General features: G+C 39.9%; 1 protein-coding gene across 3 annotated transcripts in view; it reads right to left on the reverse strand.

Annotated features, from left to right (window-relative positions):
- LOC108416654 (carcinoembryonic antigen-related cell adhesion molecule 5-like) overlaps positions 1 to 19,730 on the reverse strand; it is a 79,966-nt gene extending 60,236 nt beyond the window's left edge. For all 3 annotated transcript variants that reach the window (XM_037547420.1, XM_037547424.1, XM_037547427.1), the window contains exons 1-2: positions 19,665 to 19,730; positions 4,333 to 4,365 (exon numbers count right to left, since the gene is read on the reverse strand). In XM_037547420.1, the coding sequence (XP_037403317.1) occupies positions 4,333 to 4,365; positions 19,665 to 19,695 (64 nt within the window). In that variant the 5' untranslated portion in view covers positions 19,696 to 19,730. The remainder of the gene's footprint in view (positions 1 to 4,332; positions 4,366 to 19,664) is intronic.
- Between the last annotated feature and the right edge of the window lie 2,802 nt (positions 19,731 to 22,532).

Raw genomic sequence — 22,532 nt, forward strand, 5'->3', positions numbered from 1 at the left:
AGATGCTTTTTTTTTTTATACCCAATCATGTTACATACATATGTTGTCAATAAACCACCAGGTGGTTTTTTTTTAGCATTGCACAACTTTACCAGACTTTTTGTTTCCACCCTCACAACTTTCATTTGAACTTTCTATTGTTCAAAAAACTATAACATTTGTCAGTTTCAACATTGGATATGTGGTCTCTTTTTTTACTGTTCTCAATTAAATATAGGTTAAGTGATTTGCATATCATTGCATTTTGATTTACATTTTGCATAGCATCCCAACTTTTTTGGAAATAGGGCTGTAACTAAGAAAACAGCCGAAGGGCTCATTTTCAAACTATAACAGCATTGGTTAAAGCAGAGTTAGGTAAATGACTCATCAGCACAGCAGAGTCTCTGACAGGAATCAGTAAGTAAACTTCCATAATAGACCTCTATTTGTCAGTAAAACCAACAGCAGACATTTTATTTCAAGAGAACTCTTTATTATGAACCAGATTTTATTTAGTTGTGATGTGAGACTGATAAGATTCAAGTGCTACAAGTCCAGTCGTGAAGTTTCTTCACCATTAAATATTCCTCAGTCAACTGTCAGTGGTATTATAACACAGAGGAAGCGATTAGAAAGGACAGCAGCTCAGCCACGAAGTGGTAGGCCATGTAAAATGACAGCGTGATGTCAACGGATGCTGAGGCGCATAGTGCGCAGAGGTCTGCAACTTTCTGCAGAGTCAATCGCCACAGACCTCCAAACTTCATGTGACCTTCAGATTAGCTCAAGAACAGTGTAGAGCTTCATGGAATGGGTTTCCATGGCCGAGCAGCTGCATCCAAGCCTTACATCACCAAGTGCAATGCAAAGCGTTGAATGCAGTGGTGTAAAGCGCCTCCACTGGACTCTAGAGCAGTGGAGACGTGTTCTCTGGAGTGATGAATCACGCTTCTTCTTGGTAAAGTTTGGTGGAGGGGGGATTATGGTGTGGAGTTGTTTTTCAGGAGTTGGGCTCGGCCCCTTAGTTCCAGTGAAAGGAACTTTTAATACTTCAGCAGACCAGGAGATTTGACAATTTCATGCTCCCAACTTTCTGGGAAAAGTTTGGGGATGGCCCCTTCCTGTTCCAACATGACTGCACACCAGTGCACAAAGCAAGGTCCATAAAGACATGGATGAGTGAGTTTGGTGTGGAAGAACTTGACTGGCCTGCACAGAGTCCTGACCTCAACCCTACAGAACACCTTTGGGATGAATTAGAGTGAAGAATGATAAAAAATTCCCCTAAACACACCCTAACCCTTGAGGAAGGCCTTCCTTGAAGCTGTTATAGCTGCAAAGGGTGGACTGACATCATATTAAACCCTATTGATTAAGACTGGATGTCACTCAAGATCATATGTGTGTGAAGGCAGATGAGAGAACACTTTTGATAATATAGTGTAGTTAATTTTAGTTAGCTAGACTGTATATCACCACTTTTCTCTCAGTCTGCAGTCCATTACTTTAGATATAACAACGTTTGTCATGTTTGTCTTTTATTCTAAATTGTATCATCTTTTCTTTTTACAGGTTGTAATAAGCATGCATATCTTCAGCAAACAGGAAAAAGGTTTAAATATTAATAAATATTTCATTTTAATTTACAACAAAGCTAGTGCTGGGTCCTGTTCTGTTATATAGTGACTCAGTGCAGGTTAATCTTTCACTGTATGCTCTTACTTTCTAATATTATATATCAGAGTTTGATCATTTATTAATGTTAATAACCGCATTAGCTAATCTTCTAAACTATATCAATTAATCTTAGTCACTATATCAGTTGATCTTACTGTGTGAGCTGCAGTAAGATATACAGAAACAGTTACAGTAATTACAGTTAAACTGGTCAGCAGTGGTGGCCCAGTGGTGGTCCCTTTCCATTGATGGACGTGATAGAAAGCTGATAAACTGCAGTAACTGATCGGCTACAGTCAGTAGTTGTAGTCCTGTGAAGCGCACCTACAGTATACAAAATTTTGTCACCCCTGTCAAATGACAATATGTTGATTTTCTAACTGAAAATTAATCAATAATTAATCCTCAAAAGGAAACACACGACATTTAAAATAAATTATAATGGATTAATTGTCTTAAATTGATTTGAATTGAACGTTAAACAAGATGTACTGGTCAGACCTTCTGTACAGGACATATTTTGTGCTTTTATTTCCCTTAATTTGTTAAATTCAGCAAATAAACAGTAACTGTGTATTAAAGTGTGAGTGTACTTGTTTGTATGTAGGTACTAATGGAAGGTAGGAGTCTCTAATAAACTGGTCAGTCAGTATAAATCTGTTGATTCAAAAGGATTGTACAAATGAACCTTTTGAGCAGACAAATGTAAACATACAGTCTTAGCTGCTGAAATGCTCCTCTTGCTTCTGTTTTATTTGACTTAAAAAATACTTAAAACAAACATCCCAGCTAGAGAAATGTTAGAGACATTTATTTTTTGTATTTTTAGTGAAAACGTAAATTATAAATTTGGATTTAATTCTTCAATAATATTCGTAGTTTTGGCATTTGGGTAATATAAGAATTTAGCAGTGTAATTGCTTTAATGTGATGTAATCTGATTGGCTGCTGAGTTTAGTAAGAAAGGGTGATGAGCAGAAGCCTTGAGTCTAGGAGCATCACAGTCTTTTGACTGTCACGCTGATTAATTTAGAAGTCAGGATTCATCTTTTGTTTTGTATGCTTTTAAATTCATAGTAAAGATACAAACCACCACTTTGTGAACAACTGCGTGAGCAAATAGTCCAACAGTTTAAAAACAACGTTTCTCAACGTGCAAATGTAATTTCATCATCTACAGTCCATAATATCATCAAAAGATTCAGAGAATCTGGAGAAAGCAAGGCAGAAAACCAACATGCCTGTGACCTTCAATCCCTCAGGCGGCACTGCATTAAAAACCGACATCATTCTGTAATGGATATTCCCACATGGGCTCAGGAACACTTCAGAAAACCACTGTCAGTGAACACAGTTCGTCGCTCCATCTACAAGTGCAAGTTAAAACTCTGCCATGCAAAGTGAAAGCCAGATATCAACAACACCCAGAAACGCCGCCGGCTTCTCTGGGCCCGAGTTCATCTGAGATGGACTGATGCAAAGTGGAAAAGTGTCCTGTGGTCTGACGAGTCCACATTTCAGATTGTTTCTGGAAATCATCTTTTCTTTTTACAGGTTGTAATAATTAGAATTTATTATTATTATTATTATTATTATTATTATTTAGAATAATTTAGAAGTCAGGATTCATCTTTTGTTTTGTATGCTTTTAAATTCATAGTAAAGATACAAACCACCACTTTGTGAACAACTGCGTGAGCAAATAGTCCAACAGTTTAAAAACAACGTTTCTCAACGTGCAAATGTAATTTCATCATCTACAGTCCATAATATCATCAAAAGATTCAGAGAATCTGGAGAAAGCAAGGCAGAAAACCAACATGCCTGTGACCTTCAATCCCTCAGGCGGCACTGCATTAAAAACCGACATCATTCTGTAATGGATATTCCCACATGGGCTCAGGAACACTTCAGAAAACCACTGTCAGTGAACACAGTTCGTCGCTCCATCTACAAGTGCAAGTTAAAACTCTGCCATGCAAAGTGAAAGCCAGATATCAACAACACCCAGAAACGCCGCCGGCTTCTCTGGGCCCGAGTTCATCTGAGATGGACTGATGCAAAGTGGAAAAGTGTCCTGTGGTCTGACGAGTCCACATTTCAGATTGTTTCTGGAAATCATGGACATCGTGTCCTCCGGGCCAAAGAGGAAAAGGACTGTCTGGATTGTTATCAGCGCAAAGTTCAAAAGCCAGCATCTCTGATGGTGTTGGGGGTGTGTTAGTGCCCATGTCATGGGTAACTTGCACATCTGTGAAGGCACCATTAATGCTGAAAGGTACATACAGGTTTTGGAGCAACATATGCTGCCATCCAAGCAGCGTCTTTTTCAGGGACGTCCTGCTTATTTCAGCAAGACAATGCCAAGCCACATTCTGCTCGTGTTACAACAGCGTGGCTTCATAGTAAAAAAGAGTGCGGGTACTAGACTGGCCTGCCTGCAGTCCAGACCTGTCTCCCATTAAAAATGTGTGGTGCATTATGAAGCTCAAAATCCGACAACGTAGACCCCGGACTGTTGAGCAACTGAAGTTGTACATCAAGCATGAATGGGAAAGAATTCCACCTACAAAGCTTCAACAATTAGTGTCCTCAGTTCCCAAACGCTTATTGTAAAATAAAATGTTTATGAATATAAATTAGATAATTCACATAGAAACATCAAATGTTTACCTGTTTGTCCACTGTGGATGAGGACAGTCAGCACTAAAGCAGAGACAGAAACAGAGGATATGATGCATTAATATGAAAGATTAGCTGTTATCACAGGCAGATTTAATCTGAAAGGGCAGCACAGCAATACAGCCATTCCAACCTTCAACCAGGTGAAACATCTGGAGGTACAGTAACCTTATTGTCTTATATATAATGGCTTGTAAATAAAATCATAACAATTTGAACAATGATGTAGTGTAAAGGGGCTAAGCTGCTCCTTTGCTTCCTCCCATATTAGTAATGTATTCATGCTGCTTGCGTATAGGTTGGTCAAGTCAGTCCAGCACCTAGTTATATGACTCGGGTGAGAGTAGAAAAAAAGGTTAGGTTGCTCGCTGACCATCGCATGGACGAAGGTTAAACTCCAGCACTCCAAATATGGACGTATTTCAGCTTAGAAACACAGTAATTTCATAATGTTGATGGAGTTTAAAGGTTGTGGGGTCGGCACACACAGTGGTCATTCCTACAGACAGAGATTGTGCTGCAAACAAGTTCACAAACATCCTGTTTAGTGGATAAATAGTCAGATCAGTGACTTTTCTCAATAAAATATCAATTGTAAAAGATGATGATGATGCATTTGTTTACCGTCAGCAGATTTCTGAATTGTGGTTGTGAAATAATTTCATGCCTGGTGGACCCACCAGGAAATGTATGTGCAGCACAAGAGCTTTAACTAATATTTTATTTTAAATATTTATGAGTTTAACACATTGAAATGACGAGGTAAACAAAAAATGTTTTCTGTGAAAAGGTTATAGCACATTTTATAGTTTTTGCCCTTTTTCCCCCAAAAATGTTAAACTCAACAAATAAACAGAAACTTTGCAGTAAAATGTGCAGAAAAATGTCATATTTAAGTGTGTTTCTGTAGAGGATGTTGACTTTTAATCATTTAGAAAATCAACAAAACATGTCATCTGATCTATAAGCACCAAAATGAAAAGCTACATGTTCCGTATCACTCACACCACTCAGATGCAGACACAGCACTGCTGTACACTGACAGACACTCTTCTCAGTGAGAACCCAGTATAATTTCATTCACACAGCTGCTGTTATTTTAGTTCACATTCAATCATTTTCAGAAACACCCCCTTTAATTAATGCCGGTGTCTAAGCACATTCAGACCTACAGTGTCCTAAAATATTGGCACTCCTGGTAAACGTGAGCCAAACAGGCTGTAAAACATTCTTTACTGCTTATATTTTGATCTTTTATTCAAAATATTAACAAACATCTAACCCTTTATTGAAGTACAGTGATTGAAAAAAGAAAATCAGAAAATAAATCATGTTCTTAAATATGTGTGCGCTACAATTACTGGCACCCCTTCATGGCTCGCAATGCTTGAATGGTGTGGTCAGGCTGCAGTTCACAATGGGCCACTGTGGCCAGCTTCGATGATGGCTTGTTGGCGCTGTTTACTTCTGTCTAAAATTCTAAGACTATGCTCACAGTTTTCAGAACAAACTATTGTTGGCCAAAAAACTTTGTGAACCAAATGAACTGATGAAACTTGAAAACAGACGCAGCTCAGTTAGACTATTTAACATGCAAATGCAGTGAATCTAATAGTTAACAGCACTTCTCTCAAACTGCTGTGAGTAAAAACCAAAAATAAACTGAACAAAGACACGAAAAACACTAGTAACTAAAATCTGCAGATTCCAAGTGCAAAGAGAGAGAGAGAGAGAGAGAGAGAGAGAGAGAGAGAGAGAGAGAGAAGATTTTTTCCCCTTTGGACATTATATTTTGTGTGTGTGTGTGTGTGTGTGTGTGTGTGTATTAGCCTGCATATCTGCTCAAATTCTCCATAGGACATCGTCACATACACAGATTTTTGAGCATGGTTGTTTGAGCTGAACATAGTTTGAAACTGAAAGGGTCCAGCCTGCACCACCAGCTGCCAGCAGAGGGCGACAGCAGCAAGGTAGCAAGGTGCCCAGCCTACCCCGCGAGCTGCCAGCAGGGGGCGACAGCAGCAAGGTAGCAAGGTGCCCAGCCTGCACCACCAGCTGCAAGCAGAGAGTGATGACAACAAGGGGCCATAAGTTCGGGGAACTCCAATTCCCAGAAACCTTCGGGCTGATTAGGTCCAACCCGACACACCTGTAGACTCCCTACTTAAGGTTGTGGCAAACAGTAGCTCTTTGTTACACCTTTGTAGAGGGGTGACCAGTGCAGTACACAGCCCAGGTGGTCATTTCAACAATAAAAAAGAAAAGCGGGCTGAAAAAAAGAAACTGCCCCAAAACTACAGAAAGAAGAAAAGAGGGCTAAAAAGAATTGTCTGCCCCACAACTACTGAAAACACAAAAGGAGTGTTGAGCTGCTAAATGCTCCAAGCTATAGAAAAGACAACAACTGCAACATAAAGTCTACCTTCCCTTCAAGCTTCCAGCTGAAATTAATTTTTGTTTTCTCATTCTTTTATTTCACCTTCATAGTTCAACCTGTTTGAGCTGCTTTCAGCATTTTTGTTTATCCTTTTCCCGCCTCTTCATTTCCACCACCTTGAGGTGTTTTACCTGTTGTGACCTTCAGTACATCAGTGGTTCAGTACATAGTTGTTTGGGAGGGAAGGTGGTTCTGAGGTGGAAAAGGGGGCAGTTGAGGGGGTGGGGAGTGTGTCCTTGGAGCACTCAGATAATCAGTTGACATCCTTGTGCTTGGAGATTCTTTGTATCTCAAGTCAAATGTTTAACTTTGTCCAGAAAGTTCTGACCAGTTTAAGAATTAAAAGCCATGTCCTCAATAACCATGTATCCAAATTATTGTCCAGGGCCTTTGGACGAAAAACAGCCCCACTGGATTACAAATCCACCATCACGCTTCACAGTGCAGATGAAAAGTTTCTGCTTGGCTATTTTTTGTGTTCCCACCGAACTCACCTTTAGTCACCTTGTAGATAAAAAGCTCTAGTTTGATCTCATCTGACCATAAAACACTTTCCCACTGAAAGTTCTAGTAACATTTGACAAGCAGTAGAAGCTTGAGTTTGTTGGTCCTTAACAGCAGAGGCTTTCTTCTAGCAATGCCCCCAAACTACATGTGGTTATATAGGTGGTAGTTTACTGTGGTTTGGGGAAGCTCTGATAGCAAGAACTAAGTGTCGTCTCCAGTTCCCCTTAGTGACCCTTGGAGATTCTTTGTCCATGTCATCCATTCTCCTCACTTTGTATAGTGCCAGTATGGCCATACGTCCTCTTCCTGGCAGATTCTTAACATCTCCAGTTGTTTTCTTAATTCTTCTTAATTATTTCCATGATAGTGAATATAGGCAACAACTGTTAAGCTGATTTGGTGGAGCTCAACAACATTTTGTTGCACATTGTTGCTGGATTCTCTTTCTCAAAGTGATGGATGACTGTGTTTCACCTCCTGTATATTCCCCAGTGAAACAGGAAGTAGTGGCTGACCATTTGTGTTCCTAATCACTCAGGTGCACTTTAAAACATGAAATATGAAATGAGAATAAACTTCATTTAGATTTCTAGGGGTGCCAATAATTTAACATTTTTAACATTGAAGATTTTTTTACATTTAGGTTTTCTTTGATTAGATCTTAAATAGAGAAGATTTTTGCTAATATTTTGAATAAATCATAAAGTAATTGTTTTTACAGGTCATGTTGCTCATGATTAGCAAGGATGCCAGTATTTGTGGAGGGACACTGAAGATACTACAGTAACCAAAACACACAGAAGCACAGTAACAACTTGATACAGCAGCTCTCACACTGATGAAGACATAGAGGACCTTTACTCACAGATTATTACAGAGTGCAAAGGGTCATGTGTTTTGGTTTACTTTGCAGAGTTGCAGAGGTGGCTCATTCATTGCAGAAGTTCTAGGGTCCCTTCTAGTCTACCTTTGACTCATGGACAGAGGAGGAGGAGGTTTCCACAGGAAATTTCTTTTGGGGGGCTTGTGGTATGGAGGGGCTGTAAGGATATCTCACCAGTCCCTGTGTTGCCAGGTGAGGTGATGGGAATGCAGTGGATACAGAGTCCTCTGTGGCAGAAGGTCTAAAAGTTCTGCCTACTGCTCTGGAGATTATTAAGGAGACAGAGTAGAGCTCTATCGCCGCAGGCCTGCCTGGCTCTGTGGATGTCATGGCAGCCTGCCTGGTTCTGTGGACATTACAGCAGGCCACTTGGCTCCCTGGACATTGCAGCACGTCCCAGCAGAGTGGCTTAGCCTGCACCTGAGGATTTCAGTACAACCTCCAAGCTCCTTGACCGCAAGGCCTCAGAGTTTCCTAACCTGCGCATGGTCTCAGCATCTCCTAATGTGTCTTTGGTCTCCATGTCTTCTAACACACTAGTCCATGTGTCTCCTGTTCCTGTGCCCTGGGCGGCTTCTGTTTCTGATCTTGCTAACGGTCCTGTTCCTACACCTCGAGCGGCTCCGAGAGCTGCTAAAGTTGTTTCGCTGTCATGATCTCCTGTCCTGGCTCCCCATCATATTCCAGTGCTGGCTTCGCCTGCTCTTTGTCCCGTTCCAATAGACGCTTCTCATCCTGATCCAGTGCCGGCTTCACGTGCAGCTCCTGATCTGGTGCTGGTTTACCAAGACACTCCATTGTCAGCTTTTTGGCTTGTAGCTCCTCATGTTGCAGTGCTGGCTTCCTAAGCTGCTCCAGTGACGGCTTTTAGGATAAATTCTCCAGAGCTGTTTCCTAGTGACTGATTCTACCACACAGCTGCAGCTCATTCGAAGTGCATTAAGACTGCTGCATATACCCAGGGATGGGGGAGTAGCTAAGTAGTGCACTACTTTTTGAAGCTAGCTATAAATCTTAGTAGCTGTAGCGTACATCCACTAACACACCACCACCACGTCAGTGTTACTGCAGTGTTGAGAATGATCCATCACCCAAATAGTACCTGCGCTGAGGGTCCATGGGGGCTAAACAAAAGGGGGGCAAACAAAGTATCAGAGAAAAAGATGAACTACAGTCTGTAATTGTAGAACTACAAAGTGAACCTATTAAGTAAGTGGAGCTGATAAAATGGACAATGAGTGCAGAAACAATGAGGTGGTCATAACAGTATGTCTGAATCTTGTTAATGTTTTAAATTGGAGCAGTTTTAATTCAACAGTTTACAACATTGCACAAAATTCTCTGGTTTGTATTTGGCTATTTTTGTTGATGTTTTTGTATATTTGCAGTTTTTCAAGTGTGTGTGTGTGTGTGCGTGCGTTTGGTTGTTTTTTTTTTCCCTAGCACACAATTACATGCGTCTTGTTCACACTTTCATTTGGGTTTGTTTGGTGTGTCAGGTGGAGATTCTCACACAAACATTCTGACAATTGCGCGCTGAAAGTAGCTAAAAAGTAGCACCCTACTTTTCAAAATGTAACTAAAAATTAGCCACTACTCTTTGTAGAAAAGTAACTAAATTGTAGCAGCTACGCATTTCGAGAAAGTAGCTACAAAGTAGGTAACTACTAATTTTTCAGTAGCTATCCCAACCCAGCATATACCTTCTGAGTTCTCAGCCTTTTTCTTGTGTCCGGTTATCGCTGTTTTTGACCCCTGCTATTCTGTTTTGTCTGATTGTGGATCTGCATCTTTTCCTGCCTGCTTATGTGTTGACCCCCACCTGCTATGACGTTGAGTATCAGAATGCCCCTAATGAACTCACTTCACACTTGCACCCTGCCTCAGCCTCTGTTACACAAATAATATTTGTAATATAATACTGTGATTTATTGGTGAAGTGGGACACTCAATATTGTTCCTCCTCATTTTTCCATTTTTTCTTTCTAATTACTTACAGCACAGGGATATAAGTGTAGCAGAAAATGTAGAAAAACATTTGTAAACTTTTCTTATTTAATTTCTTTTGTCCCACTTTACCATTTGTCAGATTAGCAAAATGAGAGCGAATTTTGTGGCATCAGCATAGAGAAGTTAGTAAGTTAATAATTTAATTCTTCTCTTAGCCTAGGTCATGTACCCAAATCATTCAAACTAGCAGTGATTAAACCTTTGATAAAGAAGCCAAAGCGAATTGTCAAGCTACAGACCCATTTCCAACTTATTTATTTCTAAGATTTTAGAAAAAGCTGTAGCCCAGCGACTCTGTTCCTGTCTACATAAGAACAAGATGTATGAAAAATTCCAATCTGGTTTTAGGCCCCACCACAGCACAGAGACGGCTCTAGTTAAGATAACAAATGATCCTCTGATCAAGGCCACGTATCTCTGCTGGTACTGCTCAATCTAACTGCAGCTTCTGACACTAAAGATCATTCTCTTAGACAGACTACAAAACATGGTGGGAATTAGAGGAATAGAGTTATCCTGGTTCACATCCTACCTCACTGACTGTTTCAGTTCATACAATTAAATAATGCATCATCTAATTATACAAAAGTGAAATATGGAGTTCCACAAGGTTCTGTTTTAGGTCCTCTGTTATTCACATTATACATGTTACCATCAGGCTTAGTTATAAATAGATATGGAATTAGTTTCCACTGCTATGTTGATGATGCACAGCTGTACATATCAGCCAAACCAGAAGATAAATCCAGATTAAATAAAATAGAAGATTGTGTAAAAGATATAAGAAACTGGATGGTGCAGAATTTCCTTCTTTTAAACCCAGATAAAATAGTTCTCCTTCTTGGTCCAAAGGCTGCTCTGAATAAATGCTCAGATTTATTGTTAAATCTTGCTGACTTCTCTGTAATACCTGGTTCAGTAGCTAAAAACCTTGGTGTGATGATTGATTCAGATCTAACGTTTAATCAAGGTAATATTTACCTAATATTTAGGTAATATTACAAGGACAGCGTTTCTTCACCTTCAAAACATTTCAAAGTTTCAAAGTGCATTATCCTACATCAAAATTACACCATCAACCTCCAACTTCAGGCTCATGAATCCTGTCTGACACTCTCTTTACATCCAGAACACTTTTCCCAAGCTGTTCCTTTAGGATTATCCCTACTCCATTTCTCTTCCTCTCTACACCATGATGGAACAGTTTGAATCCACCTCCAATGTTCCTGGCCTTGCTTCCTTTCCATCTGGTCTCCTGAACACACAGAATATCTACCTTCCTTCTCTCCATCATGTCAGCAAGCTCTCTGCCTTTACCAGTCATTGTCCCTATGTTCAGAGTCCCTACTCTAACCTCCACACTCCTGCCTTTCCTTCTCTCTCACCGCCTTCTAACCCACCTTCCTCCTCTCCTCTTTGATGGTCTTCGACCTACAGTAGTCCAATTTCCACCGGCACCCTGCTGGTCAACAGCACCGGAGGCGGTCGTTGTTAACCCGGGCCTCGACCAATCCGGTATGGCAATCATATTTGTGATCCGCATGATAGTTTTGGCACAAGTTTTACACCGGATGCCCTTCCTGACGCAACCCTCACCATTTATCCGGGCTTGGGACCGGCAGCAGAAGTACATAAAGTACACCCCTAATGGCTGGTTTGCATTATCCCTACATGACGCTGAACAATTGGTTCATGCCTTTATAACTTCAAGGCTAGACTACTGTAATGCATTGTTGTCAGGATGCTCCAACAGGAACCTAAATAAACTCCAGTTAGTTCAGAATGCTGCAGCTAGAGTACTCACTAAAACCAGGAAATTTGATCACCAGCCCAGTTTTATCAGCATTACACTGGCTTCCTATCAAATTCCGTATTGACTATAAAACTCTCTTATTGACGTGTAAAGCCCTGCATGGTCTCTCACCGGAGTACCTGCAAGATCTTATTTCCCATTATGAACTGCCTCGCTTACTCAGATCCCAGGATGCTGGTTTTCTACTGGTTCCTAAAATTCTTAAGACTTCAATGGGTGGAAGAGCTTTTTCTTACAAAGCCACCAAATTGTGGAATAATCTCCCAGTTAATGTTCGGGACTCTGACACAGTCTCAACCTTTTAAGTCTAGACTGAAAACATTTTTGATAATTAGCCTTCCCCTTTAGATAAAGGCAGGAGATCCAGGGGTTCATGGGCATAGAGGCTTATGGTAAACTGAGATGTTGGTGCTGTTGACCCACCACTTCACGCGATCACACAGGTTTGTTGACAGTGGAGTGGGGGGATCCCAGTGTCTCAGGGTACTCTCATATCTATGCTACCTTCTGTTCTCTCCTTTTAGTCTGTGTTGTTATAGTTAGATCTGCCAGAGTCACTAACCACACTCTGGGGGAAATCATATTTATTACAGTCACACTCCTGACCAGAACTAATTTTGTCTCTTTACTCTTCCTGAGATAATGACTGCCCACCCATCCTGCTGAAGTCTGACCATCAGGGCCTCCTCACCATCAACAACCTGCTCTCCTGTTCATTTGTGCCAACTGCAACACCCTCAGTTACATCACTGTGCCATCCAGATGCACCAGCATTGAGATAGGATGGGACTGTTTCAGCTCACTCCCACTTTTCATGAAGACTCAGTCAGAAACTGCCTCTACCAGTGCAGTTTCTAAAGCTTTACTATCCAGTCATCAGAGATCCTCTTAGCTTTTATTTGGTATTTAGCTTATTAAATTGTAAACACTGTTTGACCAGAGGAGGATGGGTCTCCCCTTGTGAGTCTTGGTTCCTCCCAAGGTTTCTTCCTCCAGACTGAGGGAGTTTCCTTGCCACCGTCGCTTCTGGCTTGCTCACTGGGGGATATATGTTGTAACTGTGTGTTTTCAAACTTCTGTAAAGCTGCTTTGTGACTACATTTGTTATAAAAAGCACTATACAAATAAACTTGACTTGAATTGAATTGAGGAGGGCTGCACAACTTCAGTCCTGGCTGGTATTCAGCACAGTTTAGTTTTCTTTACTTGAACACACCCTCCAAACCAGGCAATTAACAGATAAATGTAATCAGGTGTATTTGTGTAGGTTAATCACAACTCTGCTGGACAATGGCCCTCCAGGTTGTCAATGTGGAACAAGACTGAGGGAACGCCATGATTACCATCACAAGAAGTGCCACAGCAGAAAGGCAGAGGTCACCAACAGCCATAAACTTGACCCTCACGGTGACCAACCCTTAACACACAACACCCCAATATGCAATAAGCCACAAATAACACACATCTAGTGGATTGATACAGTATTACTGTTAAACTGGGACGGCCACACAAGTCATTTTAAGAAGACTTCTGTCATGACATGCTTTCAAATAAATCAATAAATGCAATATTTATCAACAGTAATCCATCCATCCATCATCTAAGCCGCTTCTCCGTCAGGGTCGCGGATCAACAGTAATGATTACAGTAATCAGTAGTAACTACTGGCAAATATAGATTTTCATGCCTGTTAAAAGGAGATCCAGACGTTTGTGTTTGCTAGCTGGACAGATTTGGTTTGAGATTTTTATTTTAATCTGTAGACACTTGGATATCAGCCATAAATATAATTGTAATACATATTACATGTAAAATAAATTATTAAAAATGTTCTGTAACCAACGCCTCGCTGGTGATCTGAGAATTTGACGAGGCCACTAGTTTAAATGTGTTGCCAGAGGAGTTACTGTGTGAGGAAAACATAAAAAAATCTCTAATAAAGTAAAGTCATTATAGGCTCTGTGTACCTTCTGTTCATTTGACTTTCTTTTTAAAAACCAGAATTATCATAAAATCAAATAATAAACAGTAATGTAATAAAGTGTCATTTTCTAGTGATCTCCCTTTAGAATGTCCCATCATAAGTGGAAATAAATGTGCAGATCGCAGGTACGGAAGCTCAGAAGCCACAGAAATCAGGTCTGTTCTGGTGTATTGATCAGCTGTATTACTTTTTGTATAAGCACTTATATAGTTTGTACAGGTCAAATATACAAGAAAGAAATGATATGGGGAAGAAACTGAACTCCCACCATCTGACGGGAGCTTTGTGCTCCCCAGATCAGCTGCTCAAGTTTAAGAGGTTTTCTGTCGGTGTTGTCCCAAACTCCCCTCTGTGTGTGCGCGTATCTTACAGGCATGTCAGCACTAAATTATCCATTCTGTCTTTCAGTCATAATGACCAGTGCTGTAGCCTCTTGGTGAAGGAGACTCAGGAGAGACGCCTGCAGGAAAAGCTCATACAGGGCAGCTGAGCACTGAGGGTCACCTCCGCTCCCTCTGGGCTGTGGTGTCTGGGGTGCCCTATGATATTCAACGTTATGAGGCTGGTATGTTTGTCTAAGTTAAGGGGCCCTGTTGTGAAGGTCATGGTGCCATGGGTGATGGGCCTCTCGCTCCCTCTCTCTCAGTACCAGACAGATGAGATGAACTTATTTAATTGATATGTTGTGCCTTAGTTTCACGAAAACAACCACCCTATATAAAGCATGGGGTCAGAGCTGTTTTTCAGAGGAGTTTTCATATTGGTGTTGAACCCTCTCTCAGGCAATCCATGATGCTGATCTTCTTTTGTAATGAACCTTTTTATATACAAGTAAGACAGCAGAGATTCCTTCATCATCTTCATCATCTCTCTGATAAACAACAAGAATTTGGCGTCCCGAACTTCGGGCTTGTGGTTTGCGGCGTTGCCGGTCGAATTGTGCTGCTTTGTCGAAAAATGCTACCGTAGCGTTAATCGTCAGCAGACTCTATCGATCTGTGCTACTCCATCGAGAAATGCTACCTTATCGGTTTGCACTTCCAGTTGTGTGTTTCCCATTAAATAGAGCCTAACTCAGTATTATGACGCATTTAATTACAAAATCAAGTACATGCACTGTATGGACAAGGGAAGCATGGATTTAAATCCATTATAACTTCCTTATTAAATATTTTCCATGTGTAGCATATCTCGATAGACTAATATCACTATGCAGAAAAGTGCGATGAGAGCAGGCAGGATGCAAAACATTTATTAAGGAGCCTATATGAATGTTTATAGGTCAGGAAACAATAAAAAAGATAAGAAATTACTCACCTGAACTATACTCGACAGAAAGGGAGCAGATTAATGGGCGTGGAAACTTATGACAAGGCTGTGGGTCTGCGCATGCGCAAAAGCGCAAAGTAGCAAATATCGATGCGTAGCACAACTCGACAGAACACCGGTAACTTCAGCGACCTCCTCCCGTCCAAGCCGACAAACACAGTGAGCGTTTCTCCCGTGAGTGCGCGCTGGTTCGTCCGTTGGGGCTGTTGTGTTTTGCTGTCTGGCCGCTGATTTTATTGCGTTGTAAAACACCGCAATACGGGAGAGAACAAAAGAGAAAGGAAAGAAAATGGAGAGATAAAAATTAAGAGAAACAAGAGAAGACAAAGAAAATGGAGAAGAGGAAAAGTAAAGAGAGATGAGAACATAAGAGTGAAGAATAAAAGAGAAATAGGAATAAAGAAAAAGAGAGAATAAGAGTTAAAGAGAGACGCCGCAGGTTTGGACTAAAGCCCTCTGGGAGGCGGTTTTAGACGCGCCTAAAATCCTGGAAAAATCACTTGGTGAGTTTCGGGTCAGTTCTAAGGAACTGGAGGTGTAGAATGGGGAAAAATCAATGGTGTAGTTTGTAGTTTGTTTGTATGCTGGTGAGCAGCGTCTTCATACAACACTAGTAAATAAATGAGACCGAGGAGGCAGCGCGGAGCAGCTCGTCTGTTTCTTTACTAACTCACTCAACAAGAGAGGGCGGGAGGACACTTACTTCAAAATAAGAGTCTTACTGAACTGCAACACAACACAACCAGTTCCCACTCGATCACTAGTTGACGAACAGTGTCTGACGCAGCTTTTCACTGAATGATCTGCACCTCAGCAGGTGGCACAAATTATCAAGTATTTATAATAATACATATTTAAATAATAAATAATTATAAAATAAATCAAAGAAAATGGTACTAGCAAATACAGTCTGTGGGTAATGATATACAATTGGAAGATTTAATAATAATAATAATAATAATAAACCACATTTTCTATATTGAAGATGTCTGGTATGAAATTACTACTTGGTGTTTTAAGGAGGAAAAACATCTGTTATCTATAAAAATGACCTAAGTGCGCAAATCGTATTGAGTGGCTTATTGGACCTCGTGGGCTTATAAGATACTGAATGCTTGTCTGTTTCTTCCCTCGTCCACCGATGGTGTGGGAGAGTTGAGGAGCAGGAGAAGGAGGCGCAGATGAGAAGACAGCTGGCCAATGCATCACACGGATTGAGGCTTGCTGACGACAGCGTGTGCAGCTCCTAAATCCAGTTTGATCAAGGCCAGTGCAGTTTATCCACGAACTCTTAACAAATATCTGCATTCTAAATATGTATGTTTATTTATAGTTATTATTGTTGATACACATTTAGTCTGCTTTCACTTAAAGGCTATTATAGTAATGTTTCTCAATTTGGGGATAATAGAGTACATCCATTTGTTTACGTGTATATAAGATACTACATGCTGCAGTCAATTGAGAGGCTTGGCGACGGACTGACCAGTTAATGCTTTTAATTTATTAATTGAGTATAATTATTTGGTTTAAACTCAGTTACAAATGTGAGTTTTATTGTTGTGCATGGTTTATTCTGGTTTGAACTGTGTTGGGGATTCAATATTGAGACTGTCTGATGATTTGAGGTGCATGGGTGTGGAGTCATGTTGCATGTTGGCGCAGTTTTTATAAAAAAAACACACATATAAAACGTAACACAGCCTCCCAAAATGCCAGATCTAATCTAAACTAATGCTGTCCTCATCGTTCTTTAACCATGACAGTCTGATTTCTGAGCTCCTGCGACCGATGGGTGCAGTCTGCGGTTTATTGTTGGTTAATTTAAAGCAGTTAAAAATCAAGCCTTTATTCCACTGCTGTTTGTTTTTGATTTTATAATCTGTGAAACTGTAAAATGAAGCTATTTCTTTTTCGACTGAGAACAACTGTCAAAGCCAGAATTGACCCATTTGCCATTTTTCAATACTGGATTTTGAAATGAAAATCAAATGAAGGTACACAGACCTGAGGACCAGTCTGATGACCAACGGGGTAAAGAAATGAAGTATCGCACTCTGATTGTAAATTTTAACAATACTGTAAATTTTTACTCCCATTTTAACAGAATCACATGAAACATCTGGAGGTTCTAAGAAGATCGTTCTGCCTTTGTTCATTTCTTTTGTATTGTTTCTGTAAAGGAGATGTTGAGCTTGTTATAAAGGTTTGCTGAGCTGGAGAAAGTAATGTCTCTGAAAGTGTCCCACTGCAGCAACATTCACCTTCTATTATATTAATCTGAATAAAGTAAATTCAGCACATCAGTACGTTTATCACAGAGCACTGGCCAAACACTGCAGAGTCTCACAGTATATCTACAGCATCACTGACCACCAGCGCTGATACTGTCACTAATACATGATGAACCTACAGTAAGATCTACTGAATTATGATGTTACAGGTTGGACACACTGTGCTTTACCAGCAGGAGCGATAAACTCATCTTTCACAACAGAATTGATTTCTTACCCAGGAAGAAACACAATGTCCTGCCAATACACCTGCTCGGGTTAAAGGTCTTTTAAATAATCAATGAAATAACGAGATGACCACAGACTTGAAGACCTGAAAACTTCATGATCGGTAATCGATACTCAAATTCCAATCTCCAAATGATCCATTTTAAATATCATTACAGATTACACTCACCTCCCACTTTATTAGGTACACTAGTTAAAGGTCGGACCCCCTTTTGCCTTCAGAACTGCCTTAATTTTTAACACCTTTAATAGATGTTGGAAACGTTCCTCAGAGATTCTGTTTGTTTATTTGAGTTACTTTGTCATCTGACCTCTCACATCAACAAGGCATTTTCGTCCACACAACTGACCGCTCACTGGATATTTTCTCTTTTTCTGACCGTTCTCTGTAAAACCTAGATTTGGTTGTGTGAAAATTCCAGGAGATCAGCAGTTTCTGAAATACTCAGACCAGCCCGTCTGGCACCAACAACCACGCCACGTTCAAAGTCTCTTAAATCACCTTTCTTCCCCATTCTGATGCTCGGTCTGCACTTCAGCAAGTTGTCTTGACCACCTCTACATGCATAAACGCATTGAGTTGCAGCCATGTGATTGGCTGATTAGCTATTTGTGTTAACAAGCATTGAAAAGATGTACCTAATAAAGTGGCCGGTGAGTGTATATTGGATGCCACAGTAATGCTTTATAAAAGCTGCTTTAAGTCCTGGCTGTAACCGTCACCCACAACAGAAACAATTGGGAACATATTCCAGATGTTGTGGGATGTGAGGAGCTTCATGACTTCTGAATAAATGTTACTAACATATTATCTGCTCTGATTGGGAAAGAAATCTCTGTGGATCCAACTGTATTATTGCTTAACCAAGACTCCAGTTTAGCCCTGACAGGAAAACTAAAGAAGATCTGGATCACTGGTTTAACATCTGCTAAAAATCATTGTGCAGAGATGTTTTTCCAACATAATCTTAGTGTACGACACTATTTCTGCTACATGACCACAGTACTGTTAGAATCAGCTGCAGCTACAGTCAATAATGCTGGAGCATCTACTCTTCAGACGTGGAGACAGGTTTGTTTAATGTGGTGAAAAGATTGAAGCAAATGCTATGAAGCACATTATATAAGCCAGCATCTTTATTTTAATGTGTTTTCACTCATTTTATTACTTAACATCTTATTTATAGTTTGGTCAGTGATGTAAAGTACAGATGGAGGGGATGAATGGACCGGTCAGATGGGGGAGGGGTGTTTTTGGTTTGCTTCAGTTCTGAAATATTTTAATAAAATGCTGTATGACAGAAAATGAAAGAAAAGGTTGATAAAGTCACGCAAACTTCAACTTAAGAAAAAAATGAATGGAACCAAATATGTAATTTTGTATCCAGTGAATTTGAATGAGGAACACGCATAAGCAAAGGCATTATTAATCAACAACACGAAAGTGAGTGATATGTTTTAAATTTAGTTTTAGGCCATGACGTATTATTTAAAGTCATTTAAGAGTCACTCAGACGTGAGCTGTCTATTTTAATTAAATATTAATTTACTAATTTATATAAAACCTCATGACTTGACACACAAATACATGTTCATTGATAATGACCCACAATGCAGAGTAGAGCTCATATCATTTTCTAATAAACATGTCAAAGGACCTCCAACTGAAACTCTCCACACTCTGAATTCAGCATGACAGAAAAGCTTGTAAACCATCTGAACTACATACAGTTACTGAATCACACAGAAGCTGATCATCTCAGAGCCCTCAGACTGAATATTAACAACTTCATACAGCAGCTCTCACTCTAATGAAGACATAGAGAACATTTACTCACAGAGTATCACAGAGAGAGACCTGAACTCCATACTGTCCCCGTAATGACTGACTGACTGACTGACTGACTGACTGACTGACTGACTGACTGAGCAGTGCGTTCAACAATCAACTTCCTGTGTTCTTACACTCACAGCACACGTCACAGAGAGAGAGAGATGGAAAACAATACAATTCAGAAAAACAAAGGAAAAACTCCTGAGTGCCAACATCTGGATAAATCATCCAAGGATAAGTACTTACATCCTTTGTAGAATTGCTTTAGTTTAGCCATATTAGAAGGTTCTTGAAGAAGAACTGCCCCTTTAAGGTCCTTAAGAGTACAAGTCAGGACTGTGACTAGGCCCCTCCAAAACTTTAATCCATTCAGAGGTGGACCTGGCCTTGTGCATTGGGTCTTATTGTGTTGTGTAACCCATTTACACTTGAGCTTCAGATCACAGACCGAAGACTGGATGAAGTTCTATATTAGAGAGCAGAACTCATGGTTCCATTAATTATAGCAAGCTGACCACGTCTTTTAGCAGTGAAGCATCCCTACACCATCATACTACCACCACCATGTTTTACTGTTGATATGATGTTATTAGTAGAATACAGTGATAGCTTTACACCAGATGTTATGGGACCCGGAAAAAGTTCCACTTATTACTCATCAGTCCACAAAACATTCCAATATTTTTGGAGGTCATCAAGGTGATTTTTGGCAATTGTGAGAGGAATTTTCTTCTTTATTGTGTTTTTGCTTTGCAACTCTTTCATGGAGAACTCTTTCTAGTGGTGGAATCATGAACACTGACCTTCTCTGAGATGAGAATCATCTGCAGTCTCTTCGATGTGCATCTGGGTTGTTTTGTGATTTGCTGGATGAGTTGCTGCTGTGCTCTTGGAACAATGTTGATAGGCCTTTCACTTCTGGGAAAATTCATCATTGTTCCACAAGTTTTCTTCATTTGGAGAAAATGGCTCGCACTGTGGTTGACTGGAGTCCCAGAGCTTTGGAAATGGCTGTGTAACATTTTCATGATTTATACATTTTAATAACTCTTCTTAATTTTGGAATTTATTTTCATTGTGGCACAGTGTGCTGCTTGTTGAGATCTTTTGGACTACTTTACAGAGCTGGAAAGGTTCTGTTTAAATGATGATTAGATTCAACAGGGCTGGCAGAAATCAAGCTTGGATGTGTCTTATTGAATTGATCCAAATGATCAACTACTTTTGGTTAATTGGTTGATTTAGTAACTAAAGAGTGGCAAATACTCAAACATAGGGCCAGTTGGCATTGAATAACTTTTGCCTACATTAAGTGAAATAATTATTTAGAAAATGAAAAGACAAAACAAAAAACATTTTTACTCGTTATCTTTAAAATCTAGTAAAATAACTTTTATATAATTTTATATAATAAATTTTACTTTAACAGTTACTTTTTCACAGCACAGAGCTTTTACCACTGAGTGATTTTACCAGATTAAATTATTTTGATCAGTTTTTAATGGAATTAAAATGTTCTTTTAAAAAGACTTTACAGAATCATACAGTGTCTGAGAGAAACTGGCCAATGAAAGAGCACATTAGAGGGTCATCACATGGTGTAACATGTCAATGATCCCTAATCTGCACTAATCCAGAGACTTTACACTAAATATCAGTCATTTAAGGGAATCTTCATGTGCAGTACTTTCAAGCAGACTCAGCCGAGTCCTGAAACCATGTGCATCCAAATATGGTAGATAATTTGAAAAAGGAAGTGCAGAGAGAGCTTCATCTGTTTCTATATTTGATGCCAAACATGACTGGGTGAGAGATGTTACTGATTAGCATGCAAGCAGTCGGTACACATGGTTCATCATGTTGTGTTAATGGGGTTTTAGTACAAACGGATCATCAGTTCTACTCTTAGAGGCTGTGAGAGGCCTGATATCAGATTTAACCCCCTCTGTGCTGCTCTGGACTCAAACTGGAAGGTGCACATGTGTGTTTCAGTGCATGGTGTGATTGAGTGCGGCTGCGTAGGTTATGTGTCTGTTTTGATTGCTCAGATCATTTACAGTTTACTTTCTAGGTTTTTCTTCTGTTATTTCTATGCAATCAATTTGTAATTTTAGATTAAATCCAAGTAAAAGAACAGTCAGAGCTCAGTTGAGGCCCACTGTCGTCATGGAGCTTTCTGCATCACTGAGTTTCGATTCCTCTTTAGGTGAAGGTGTCATTGCCACTATTTAACTACAGAAGTCAGACCACAACCCTCTAAATAACTCCCCTCTGCTCTCAAACCTGAAACCTCTGGATTTCTGTGGCTGTATGACCAGTGAAACAGTGCTCAGAGGTTTTTTTTTTTTTTTAATGTAGTTCATGTTCTGCTTCAAGGTCAGTCCACACCAACTCTCCTAAGGCCTGTCTGTCACTTAATGGATCATCATGAATAAAATTCAAGCAGATTTTCAGTTTCACTCATGCAGCCATGTATAGGCTACATTTTATTGTTTTCAGTGCAGAAACAACCACAACAACTTGTTGAAGCTATTATTTGGCAAACATGAGACACTTTTGTGAGTCAGCAGTATTTGGGGGATTGAGTGCACTCTGTTGGATCTTTTTAGCATCATATAGGGGACAAACTGTTACACTGACAACAGAACACAAGAACTAAATGTCATACAGTGATCAGTACAGCGATTCTGAGATTTTGAAAGTTCTGTATTGTCCACATAACATGGATCAGTTTTCACACACTAACTATATTCTCCTGAGCTTGTCCTGCAGAAATGCTCCCACTGTCTGCACACAGGACTGCAGTTTTTTGTTTGTTTTTATTTATTTCTCTTTGGAAGTATCCGTATACATGAACAGATACAAATGCTGT

Source organism: Pygocentrus nattereri, chromosome 2 (assembly GCF_015220715.1).
Source record: "Pygocentrus nattereri isolate fPygNat1 chromosome 2, fPygNat1.pri, whole genome shotgun sequence".
Taxonomy (NCBI): Eukaryota; Metazoa; Chordata; class Actinopteri; order Characiformes; family Serrasalmidae; genus Pygocentrus; species Pygocentrus nattereri.